At 35.0% G+C, this 12,416-nt stretch overlaps 1 protein-coding gene across 4 annotated transcripts in view; it reads right to left on the bottom strand.

The window, feature by feature from the left end:
- VPS54 (VPS54 subunit of GARP complex) overlaps positions 1-12,416 on the bottom strand; it is a 92,666-nt gene that overhangs the window by 26,421 nt on the left and 53,829 nt on the right. For all 4 annotated transcript variants that reach the window (XM_030877369.3, XM_030877370.3, XM_060309937.1 and 1 more), the window contains exons 10-12: positions 11,701-11,756; positions 8,382-8,478; positions 1,741-2,081 (exon numbers count right to left, since the gene is read on the bottom strand). In XM_030877369.3, the coding sequence (XP_030733229.1) occupies positions 1,741-2,081; positions 8,382-8,478; positions 11,701-11,756 (494 nt within the window). The remainder of the gene's footprint in view (positions 1-1,740; positions 2,082-8,381; positions 8,479-11,700; positions 11,757-12,416) is intronic.

Raw genomic sequence — 12,416 nt, 5'->3', positions numbered from 1 at the left:
AACAGAATGATAAATACATTGTGGTGTAGTCAGAAGTGGAATATTTATGCACAAATAAACTACTGCTGCATGCAACTACTTAGAAAAATATCACAAATATAACGTGGAATGAAAGAAATTAAAGACTAAAGAACATGATTCCATTTATGGTTCCATTTATATAAAGTTTAAAACCTGCAAAAACCAATAGTTTTAATGTTTTTTGGGGGGAAAAAGTGAAAGCATAGTGGCAGGGGGGGCTTCTAGAGAGCTGGTAATGTTCTATCTCTTAACCTTGGTGATTACACCAGGGTGTTCATTTTGTTACAATAAATTGAACTGAACACTTACAACTGGTCCATTTCCCTATATGTGCATCACATTCCAATTAAAAGGTTAAAACAAAACAAAAAAGTAAGGAGAGTACCAGCCTTTGTCCTCTCCTTCCTGCTGCTACAGATTGAAATGAGATGATAAAACCTCCTAAGACACAGAGGGAAGCTACACAATGAGATGGTAGAGCTACCTTCTCAGCTCTGGACCTCCTACCTCTGAATTGTTACAGGAGAGAAACAAAATTCTATATTGTTTAAGCTACAGATGTTTTTACATCTCTTTTAACAGCAGTTTTAGACTGAACCCTAACTAATAAATGTGAAAATATAAGCCAGAACAGAGAAGAAAAAATTTTATTAATATGTAGTTCAGGGTTTGATTGATTGATTTATGGTGGGGAGGGGGAGGTATTATAGCTGACTTTACACTATAACTGCAACCTTTATAAGCTCCTGGGCTATAAGCCAACTTACATCAAAATGAACAAAAGTACTGAATTCTTATTATTCTTAGTAATAACAAAATACAAACAATGTTCTTGGACCAGAAAGATTTTAATGGCTATTTTATTTTTGTTCTTCCTATTCAGAACATTATTGGGACAACTGGTGAACTTTGAATGGGGTCTGTGCATTAGATGGTAATAATGCAGCAATGTTTTCTTGATTTTAATTGGTATACTGTAGTTATTTAAGAGAGTGTTATTGTATTTAGGAAATATACACTGAAGTATTTGGAACATCAAGTCTGCAACCTACTGTCATACGATTGAGAAAAAATTTTAACATGAGAGACAAAGAAAGGAGAGACGAAAAGAGAGTGAGAAAGAGAGAGGAAGGGAGAAAGAGAGCAATGTGGTAAACCATTAACTGGGGAAGCAAGGTGAAGGATATATGAGAGTTTTTTGTACAATGCTGACAACTTTTCTGTAAATTTGAAATTATTTCAAAATAAGTTTAAAAAAGTAATATTAAAAAAGATAGTGTGACCCACTTGGAAATTCATGTCTGAAAAACTGAAAATTGTAACTCAAACAGATTTTCACTACATACAAAATACAAAGGTGACATAGTAAAAGAAAGAAACATAACCAAGGAAATACTGACCTGAGTTCCAGGACAGGTTCTGCCACTAATGACTCTAAATAAGTCATCTAAACTCTCCAAATTGAGGGCATTTAATTAAATGGTTCCTTCCCAGCCTTAAAATTCTACAATTCTCAATTACTTCCAATGCTCACCTCCTTACCTTGCATACATTTTCAAAAAGATACATGTTTCAGAAAATTAATTTATTTTTGTTAAATTAAATTCCAAAAGACCAAAGTGTACACGGTTTCTCAATAAACTGAATAACCAATCTTACTGGAACCATTAATAAGATGACTCAGAATCTTGTTAACTTGGCAGCAGTCACCATACTCACATAATATCCACAGCTCCTGGAGTAACAGAGGATGATGTCTGCTCTTTGCTGGATGAAGAATCAGTAGTACATTCTGGTTCGGATACCGAATCACTGCTGCAGGGCTCACTATTTGGAGATGCATTTCTTTGAGAGGTAGTGTCAATTGCTATAGGTGTTAATTCACTCTCACTGAATGCATCGCTTATAAACATGCCTTCATGGATTAAATAAGCCACCTCTGTGTCCAGTGAATTGTCTTTTGCAGCATTCTTCTGCTGCGAAATCTCCTCCAATTCTCTAGTCCTTTGGTTTTTGTCAAGAACTGAGAGAACAACACTGTGAATGATATTTAACGTTGCCTACAAGAAAACAGGGTACATTTTTAAAGGATTTAAAATATTTTGTACCTAAAGGTTCCAAAAGTGAACTCTGTGTATGTACTTTTGAACATCTTACAAATGAGTCAAGGTCATGCATATCAGAATTTCTTTTATTACACAGTAAAGGTGAATTGTGAAAAAGAATTGCTCAACAGAGATGTTTCCCTAAAGCTTAGACATAGGGCTCCATTTACAAATTAATTTTGTAAATGGAAATCTCCCTAAAATATACTGCATATTTCTCTAACTTCTTAAATAGGTTACACTAAACATAACTTGCCTGTCAGAGGATCATATTCGTTGATTGATGTGCTTTCTTTTCTATTTTTTTTAAAGGGGGGTGTTTGGAACAGAGCAACCAGTATCCAATCATCTATGCAACAAATATTCACTGGGTTTCTTTTTTAATTAATTAATTGATTTGGCTGCATTGGGTCTTCACTGCTGTGCATGGGCTTTCTCTAGTTGCGGCGAGCGGGGGCTACTCTTTGTTGTGGTGCACGGGCTTCTCGTTGCAGTGGCTTCTCTTGTTGAGGAGCACGGGCTCTAGGCGCATGGGCTTCAGTAGCTGTGGCTCGCGGGCTCTAGAGCACAGGCTCAGTAGTCGTGGAGCACGGGGTTAGTTGCACCGCAATGTGTGGGATCTTCCCGGACCAGGGATCAAACCCATGTCCCCTACGTTGGCAGGTGGATTCTTAACCACTGCACCACCAGGGAAGTCCTGCTGTGCTTTCTTAAAAGGAAAAAACAATCCGTATTCCTTACCGTACCTACCCTTAAATCCATCTCTCTCTCCTCATCTTACACCTTTTTCTCACTCATTCACTGCTCTCCAGACATTCTGGTTCTCTTCCTATTCTTCTAAATTCCACTGTTCCCATCTCAGTGCCTTTGTTGTTTCCTCTGCCTGGAATGTTCTTCACCTTGATGTTTGCATACATGTTTCCTTCTCATCACTCAGGTTCCTGCACGACTGTCACTTCCTCAAGAAGCCTCCGGGACGTCCCTGGTGGTCCAGTGGTTAAGACTCCGTGCTCCCGATGCAGGGGGCAAGGGTTCGATCCCTGGTAGGGGAACTAAGATCCCTCATGCCGCACGGCAAAAAAATAAAATAAATAAATAAATAAATAAAACTGAATCAAAAACAACAAAAAAAGCCTCCTATGACTCCTTCCAGCAACCCTATCTCATTAACCAGTTTTTTTAAAATAACAGTTACCACTATCTTTTTATTTTTTTAATTCTAGGTCTCTTTCCACTACAATGTTAGCTCCATGAGATATTATATCCTACTGCCTAGAATAGTAAGTACTGGGCACATAGGAGGTACTTAACAAATACTGAAAGCTAGATGAATTAAGAGTAAATTTATGTAAGTCAATGTCTTCATGGACTACTAAGAAACAGGGGCTGCATTCCTACTTTAACGTTCATGGTTGCGTTCTTGTAATTTGTTGCTCCTTTCTTAAAACTCTTGATTTCTTTTTTAGAATCTACATGGTTCTAGGCAAGCAGACTCCAACTTTAAGTCTCCAAAGATAGGATAAGGGTCTAAGCTAGTCCAATCAACTAATGGAACCACCTGAGCTTAAAGCTAAGAAGATACACAGAAGACAGACTGAGAGAAACACAGAGAAACAAAACCAAGGCTTGATAACATCATCAACCTCTCTATCAAGCACCTAAAGGCTGACCTACCTATGGTTATTTTTCAGTTATATGAACTAATAAACCCCCTTAATTGTTTAAAACACTCTGTGTTTCCTGTTATTTGGAACTAAACGCACTCTAAGTGATACAATATTCCATACAGTATATGAGAGATTCTGAGCCTTCGAGTGTCTGTGGACACTGCATATTTTCTTTCTCCATTAATCACTTCTCTATTGTCACAAGCTTGCTCCTTGCTACACTCCTCCATTGCTGCTTTTAATCCTCACTACTGTCTCGTCTTAATCTTGATGTGCCTTCTCCCCCATCTTCATTTTGCCTTTCTTCTTCCTTATCTCTTCTCTCTTGATGATTTTCTTTCTTAAAAAAATTTTTTATAAAAAATGGTCACGGTCTTTGGACATAGTCTTTTTCTCCCCAACAACTATTCTATACCTCCCCCATAGGAATACAGCTATGCAAAACTGAGTCCACCTTCTGGCTTCAGGTGTTAGTCCTACGTATCCCACACAGTATACTCCCAACCTCCTTGCCACAGGATTAGTTCAGAAGTGAGAAGAAAATCCAGACCCAAGGCAAGCAGTGCACAGCATTGTCCTGACCACAGTAACCTAAATCAGCCCAGTGGATTAAAACCAAGGACTTTGATGATTGAAGAAGAAAAAATCTTGTTTTAGGAAGTAGAGTATACAAATGTGGAAGACCTAAAACTGTTATACATAGACATTTTGCTATAATTAGGTTGGTTACTTTGAAGGTGAAGCCAACAAAGAGGAGGTAGAAGTGAATTAAAACAGAGAAACTAAGGGAGAAAACCATGACCACGTCATAACTGAAGCCTATCCTCGTTTTGGACTATTTTAAGTTCCCCAAGCCAATGCATTTCTTTTATTGTTTAAATTAGTTTCATTTGAATACTTTGTCCCTTTTAACTGATAACATCTTAGCTAATACAATAAACTTTCCATATACAGTGTATCAGGTGTTCTCTTAAGGGTTCTTCTTCACTGTTTTCACCATACCTACAGTTTTAAAGGTTTGCTGATTATTTTTTTCCAGAAGATTTTACAATACATAGTAGATTCAACAGTAGGTACGCGATTTATTCTCTGAACTTTCATATTGCAGCAGTTTACAGTCAAGTTCATGTTCAAAGACCAGAACCGCTAAAATAAATTTTTCCAGTCTTGAGAATAATGAATGAAATAATCTGGTAACCATATTCATAAGTCTTTAAAATGATAGTTCACAATTATTTGTCCACATAACAAATTGAAAACTTAAGAGTTAAAAATTTCTTAAAAAAGAATGTAAGCTTGCATTTAAGGATTATTTTCTTTTTTAGCTATACAAATCATCTTACACTATGGGATATAAACAATAAACAAGAATTCTAATAAAAATACAAAATACAATTAATGCCCAGAAATAAACCCATGCACTCATGGTCAATTAATCTACAACAAAGGGCAAAATACAGCAAGAATATACAATGGAGTAAAGACAGTCTCTTCAACAAGTGGTGCTGGGAAAACTAGACAGCTACATGTAAAAGAATGAAACGAGAACACTCTCTAACACCATATAAAAAAAAAAAACCTAAAAATGGATTAAAGAACTAAATGTAGGACCAGATACTGTAAAACTCCTAGAAGAAAACATAGGCAGAACAGTCTTTGACATGTTGTAAATCACAGCAATATTTTGGGGGACCTGTCTCCTAGAGTAATGGAAATAAAAACAAAAATAAACAAATGGGACCTAATTAAACTTAAAAGTTTTTGCACAGCAAAGGAAACCATAAACAAAGTGAAATGACAACCTATGGACTGGGAGAAAATATTTGCAAATGATGCAACTGACAAGGGATTAATTTCCATAATATACAAACAGCTCACACAGGTCAATATCCAAAAAAAAAAACCCAAACAACCCAATTAAAAAATGGGCAGAAGATCTAAATAGACATTTTCTCCAAAGAAGACATACAGATGGCCAACAGGCACCAGAAAAGATGTTCAATATCACTAATTATTAGAGAAATACAAACCAAAACCACAATGAGGTATCACTTTACACCAGTCAGGGTGGCCATCATCAAAAAGTCTACAAATAGTAAATGCTGGAGAGAGTGTGGAGCAAAAGGTACCCTCCTACACTGTCGGTGGGAATGTAAATTGGTGCAGCCACTATGGAGAACAGTATGGAAGTTCCTTAAAAAACTAAAAATAGAGTTACCATATAATCCAGCAGTCTCACTCCTGGGCATATATCCAGAGAAAACTCTAATTCAAAGAGATACATGCAACCCAATGTTCATAGCAGTACTATTTACAATAGCCAAGACATGGAAGCAACCTAAACGTCCATCGACAGATGAATGGATAAAGAAGATGTGGTACATATATACAATGGAATATTATTCAGCCGTAGGAAAGAATGAAATAATGTCATTTGCAGCAACATGGATGGACCTAAAGATTATCATACTAAGTGAAGTAAGCCAGAAAGAGAAAGACAAATACCACATACCACATGATATCACTTATATGTAGAATCTAAAAAAACTGATACAAATGAACTTATTTACAAAACAGAAATAGACTCACAGACATAGAAAACAAACTTATGGTTACCAAAGGGGAAAGAGCTGAGGGGGTGGTGGTGGTGCGGCAGGCGGGGGGATAAATTAGGATTTGGGGGTTAGCAAATACAAACTACTATATATAAAATAGATAAACAGTGGTCCTACTGTATAGTACAGGGAACTATATTCAATATCCTGTAATAAACTATAATGGAAAAGAATATGAAAAAGAATATATATATGTATAACTGAATCACTTTGCTGTATACCAGAAACTAACACAACATTGTAAATCAACCATAGTTCAATTAAAAAAAAGTAATACCTCTTTTTGTAGAAAACTTAGGAAAAACAGAAAAGAATGAATCACAAATTTAAATTATACATAATACTACCACCTAAAGATAACCACTAAAAAGACAAGCTGTCTCTTTGGTCTATGGAGATGAAGAGGTAAAAAAATCTTTCTAACACAGCTAAGAGCAGACTATATATTTAAGTAGGTCTCTGTCTTGCTTTTTAACTTAACGTTATAATGCATGCATTTTCTTCAATCATTAAAAATCCTTGCCTGCATGATATTCCATGATAGTGAATATACCAGGCATAACTTATTTTACCATTCCTCTATTGTTAGACATCATGGTTCTTTCCAATTTGTAGTTATTTAAAAATTCTTCATTAAAAATGAACAGCTGTAATTAATATTATTTTTCAGCAAAATCATGCCCTCAAGGAACCACAAACTTTTTCAAAGAAAAAAGTACTATATTTAAAGATTAAACATCATTTTCAAAGATGTTTTACAACAGTATTAGTTTAAGTGGCCTAAATGTGAAAATAAGAAGCTACAATTAGGACAGATCACTGTTCCCATATTGTACATACATCAAATAATAATGTGGCTTAGTTTAACTGATATAGAACCTAAAAGATAGCTACTTAAAAATAACTGGCAAAAAGTTGGCCAGTTCTAACTATGCAATGTAGGAGTTCTATATATCCAGACCTGTGTGTGATAAGGTCATGGTAGGAATATAAGAAAAAGTGAAAACAAGCCCTCATTACTGTGCAATCCACAGATAAAGGTTTGCTATCTATCACTATCAATGGATAGGATCAACATTTTGGTAGGAGTCTGAATTAAGTATAGTGAATCACATTTTATAAAACTTTTCCCACTCTGACTGGAAAGCTTATGTATGTGACTTAGAGCATGTCAATGTCAATAAGGAAGTCATATCGCAGATAAGTACCAAAGTCCCTCAGATCATTTTTAACATGAAACTCAGGAGATGCCAGGGATGTTAACTAGGACATAAATACAATACTGACACCTGATAATTCAAAGAATATCACATTTCACAAACAGTCTGTTATACTCAGTAATTCCTAATGACTGTCTTATTAAAACATAGTTATGACATGTTGGTAATCCCAACCAACATGTATTAGAGTCTGTGACATTTTTTCTTCTGAAAAATGCTGTGTGGCATGTGTTCTTTTCCTTATAATGATTGGATTAAAATTAAGTTGTTTGATCAAAGGGACAAAGTAATTAAATGCAATGCATGATACATGAATGGATTCCAGATTGAAAAATGAAAAAAAACCCTGCAATAAAGAACATTAGTAGAGCATTTTAAATATGAACCATATGTTTAAAAATACCATTATATCAACATTAAATTCCTAGAAAAATTAAGTGGTTTGGGATAGATTTTTGAGTGTTTCACAATATTGTAATTCTAGGTAATCTACAGAGATTCAAGCATCACAAAAGGAAATATTACTGTATAATATTTAATGCCAAGTTAGCATCATATTTCTTTTAAAATAAAACATATCATCCAAAATTATAAAAAGGTACCAAAATACTCTGAAGCACTTCAAATCTAATTTAAAACCCTTTAGAAAAATTACAGAAACAAAGAAATTTTGTTTTATTCTAATTTTCATATCTAGAAAGATGACTTAACTTTAGGGATATTCTGGACAAACTGATAAACACATAAGCTTACCTTAACTCTCTGTAGGAAAATTGTAAACTTAGAGAAAACATCCTTTAGCAGATCAAACCACTGAAGAAAATTCAACATTCTCATCTGATCTGCAAGCCTAGAAAAGAAAATTCAAACAAAAATAATGACTGTCTTCAGGCCAACATGGTGTTATCTACAAATTGGAGGAAACTACACTAAATACTAGCAACAAAAGAATAATAAAACGCAATTTAATCTAGATACCTAGCTAAAATTGTAAAACTGAGATGAAGATGTCAATTACTAAGCAACTTCTCCTTGTTTAAACATCTCTAAGACTAGTCAAGTACACTGACTTATGAATCTTATCATGTAGTAATTCCATGTGAACATGCTTCGTGACCATTCGATGAAAAAGCATAGAGAAATAAACTAATTTTGGTTAAATATGGAACTGGAATGAAAATAGAAACATAACATCTCCCTTAATAAACGAGCCTCTTCAATAAGTGGTGCTGGGAAAACTGGACAGCTACATGTAAAAGAATGAAATTAGAACACTCCATAATACCATACACAAAAATAAACTCAAAATGGATTAAAGACCTAAATGTAAGGCCAGACACTATCAAACTCTTAGAGGAAAACTTAGGAAGAACACTCTATGACATAAATAACAGCAAGATCCTTTATGACCCACCTCCTAGAGAAATGGAAATAAAAATAAACAAATGGGACCTAATGAAACTTAAAAGCTTTTGCACAGCAAAGGAAACCATAAACAAGACGAAAAGACAGCCCTCAGAATGGGAGAAAATATTTGCAAATGAAGCAACTGACGAAGTATTAATCTCCGAAATTTACAAGCAGCTCATGCAGCTCAATATCAAAAAGCAAACAACCCAATACAAAAACGGGCAGAAGACCTAAACAGACATTTCTCCAAAGAAGATATACAGATTGCCAACAAACACATGAAAGAATGCTCAACATCATTAATCATTAGAGAAATGCAGATCAAAACTACAATGCGATATCATTTCACACCGGTCAGAATGGCCATCATCAAAAAATCTACAAACAATAAATGCTGGAGAGGGTGTGGAGAAAAGGGAACCCTCATACACTGTTGGTGGGAATGTACATTGATACAGCCACTATGGAGATTCCTTAAAATCAGCCAGTATGGAGGTTCCTTAAAAAACTACACATAGAACTACCATACGACCCAGCAATCCCACTATTGGACATATACCCTGAGAAAACCATAATTCAAAAACAGTCATGTACCACAATGTTCATTGCAGCTCTATTTACAATAGTCAGGACATGGAAGCAACCTAAGTGTCCATCGACAGATGAACAGATAAAGAAGATGTGGCACATGTATACAATGGAATATTACTCAGCCATAAAAAGAAATGAAATTGAGTTATTTGTAGTGAGGTGGATGGACCTAGAGTCTGTCATACAGAGTGAAGTAAGTCAGAAAGAGAAAAACAAATACTGTATGCTAACACATATATATGGAATCTAAAAAAAAAAAAAAAAAAATGGTCATGAAGAACCGAGGGGCAAGACGGGAATAAAGACACAGACCTACTAGAGAATGGACTTGAGGACACAAGGAGGGGGAAGGGTAAGCTGAGACAAAGTGAGAGAGTGGTAGTGTATATATGGACATATATACACTACCAAATGTAAAATAGATAGTGGGAAGCAGTCGCATAGCACAGGGAGATCAGCTAGGTGCTTTGTGACCAGCTAGAAGGGTGGGAGAGGGAGGGTGGGAGGGAGGGAGATGCAAGAGGGAAGAGATATGGGGATATATGTATATGTATAACTGATTTACTTTGTTATAAAGCAGAAACTAACACACCATTATAAGGCAATTATACTCCAATAAAAATGTTAAAAAAATAGAAACATAACATCTCCCCTAATAAACTTAATAACCTACTTTTCTAACTACAGACTAAAAAGTACTCTTCCGTATATCATGTGGCATGGTGGCTAAGAGCATGGGCTCTTAAGACACAATGCCTTGGTTCAAGTTCCAGCCCTGCCACTTACTAGTTGTGTGACTCTGGACAAATGACTTAACTCCTCCATGATCTAATTTTCTCATTTTAAATAGGTAGAACCTACCTTATATGGTAGCTGTGAATATAAACTGAGTTAATACGAAGTACTCAGAACAATGCACAGTGCTATGTAAGTATTAGCCAATATTGTATTAGTTACATATATATTATATATATACTATATATTACAATACATAATAGTACAGCCAATATTTTTATAACTGACATCAATCAACTTTAAGATTAAAAATTAATAAAAAAATAGAAATCCATAAAGATATTTTAGAGTACTACAATGACTTATTACTCCAAATTTTTAATTAATGCTGCTACACCTAGGACTTTATTCTCAAAAGATACTCTTATACACTTGAGATATAGAATGTTCTCTAAGTTGAGAAAATTCCCTAGGGAAGAAAAATATTAAAAATAACTGACTCTCCATGTATATAGGGCTTTTAGCAAAGGTCCAGTAACTTAATTTTTCCAGCTACTAGTGATCCCTGCATTATTAGGATTGCTTCAACTAATTCTGAAACTGAGCTTTCACTAGGTAATAGTGTGGAAATTAAAACTCCACAATCCTCATTCTATGAGTCTGGCCCAGAGAAGTTTTACAGTTATCCATATTACTATTCATATCTTAGACCAGTTAATAAAGTTTAGATACCTATATGAACAAGAAATTCATAGTCATAAAATATTTATCACTGTTCTCCTTAAAATAAGAATAGTTATTTCAAGGGGAAAACAAAAAATTATAGACATGGGCAATTCAAAATCATGTACTCAAACTTCTCAAAGCTAACTGGGTTTTAATTATATAGCTAAATAATTTAAATTTAACACCGCTACTCCTCTTCAATTTCCACCCTCCATATGACGTTGTATCCTCTCCACCCTCTCTCTGCCCTGGGAGGCTGACCTGCTGGGCTTGGCCAGTGAGGAGCCCTTACAAAAGACTGAAAGGAGGAAAGGTGCTAATAGTCCGTCTCCATCCCTGAGGGGTTACCTCAGGATGACTGCCTCCCTCCACTGAAGATCACTTCAACTACTAAAAGACTTTTTTTTTTTCAGCTACTTACATCTTCTTCTCCTGAATTCCATTAACTGCTCTCTTTCTTTGTCCCTTAAAGGTACTTCACTATCACTTGTGATTTTCCTACACTCTGCCCACACGTTAGCAAATAATTCCTGAACTAAATCCTCCTTAGATTATTCTAATGCGTTATCTTTTCCCTGACTGGTAACCCCAACTTAATATTTATACTTACTTCAAAACAACATCTGTGTCTATGTCTTCTATTTGTGAAACTTTATTAATCACACACTGCAAAATTTAAGAAAAAAATTTGATTAATGTCTTTAGAACTTTAAGTACCACATGTTCATTTGTATATTAATAAGGGCCTCAATGACTATAATTATTTGACCAAACTTCTCCTCTTACACCTCAAGGTGTTTAAAAAAACTGCAGCATTACCTTTACCCTATTAAATAATTATTCCAGGGTATGCTTGAACTGTATTAATCACAATTTCCTACTATTTAAAACTGTTCACACACAAATACACACACAACACACACAAACACACACGCACACACACAAAACCCCCATAGAACTATTAATACTTAGGACATGGTATAAGCCCCATACTAAAATTCCAAAAGAAATTCATTTTGGCGGTCACACTTCCTTGCAACACGTGCAACAGTTTAAGGTTTTAAAAAATAAATGCTCAGACTTTAGAAGTCTAGGAATTAAAACAGAGCAGTTTTTAAAAACTGTTTAAAAGTATAATATACATACAGAAAACTGTACAAATTATGTTTATAGTTCAATATTTTTTTTATAAATGGAGTGCACCTATTTAACCAGAGCTCAGATTATGAAATTGAATATTACCAGTAAGCCCCTCCTGCTCCCCTCCTGGTCACTACTTCCTCCCAAAAGACATTACTATCCTGATTTCTAACACCACAGATTAAT

The sequence above is a fragment of the Globicephala melas genome, chromosome 12, assembly GCF_963455315.2.
Source record: "Globicephala melas chromosome 12, mGloMel1.2, whole genome shotgun sequence".
Classification (NCBI taxonomy): Eukaryota; Metazoa; Chordata; class Mammalia; order Artiodactyla; family Delphinidae; genus Globicephala; species Globicephala melas.
This window is presented reverse-complemented; position numbering and strand designations above follow the sequence as displayed.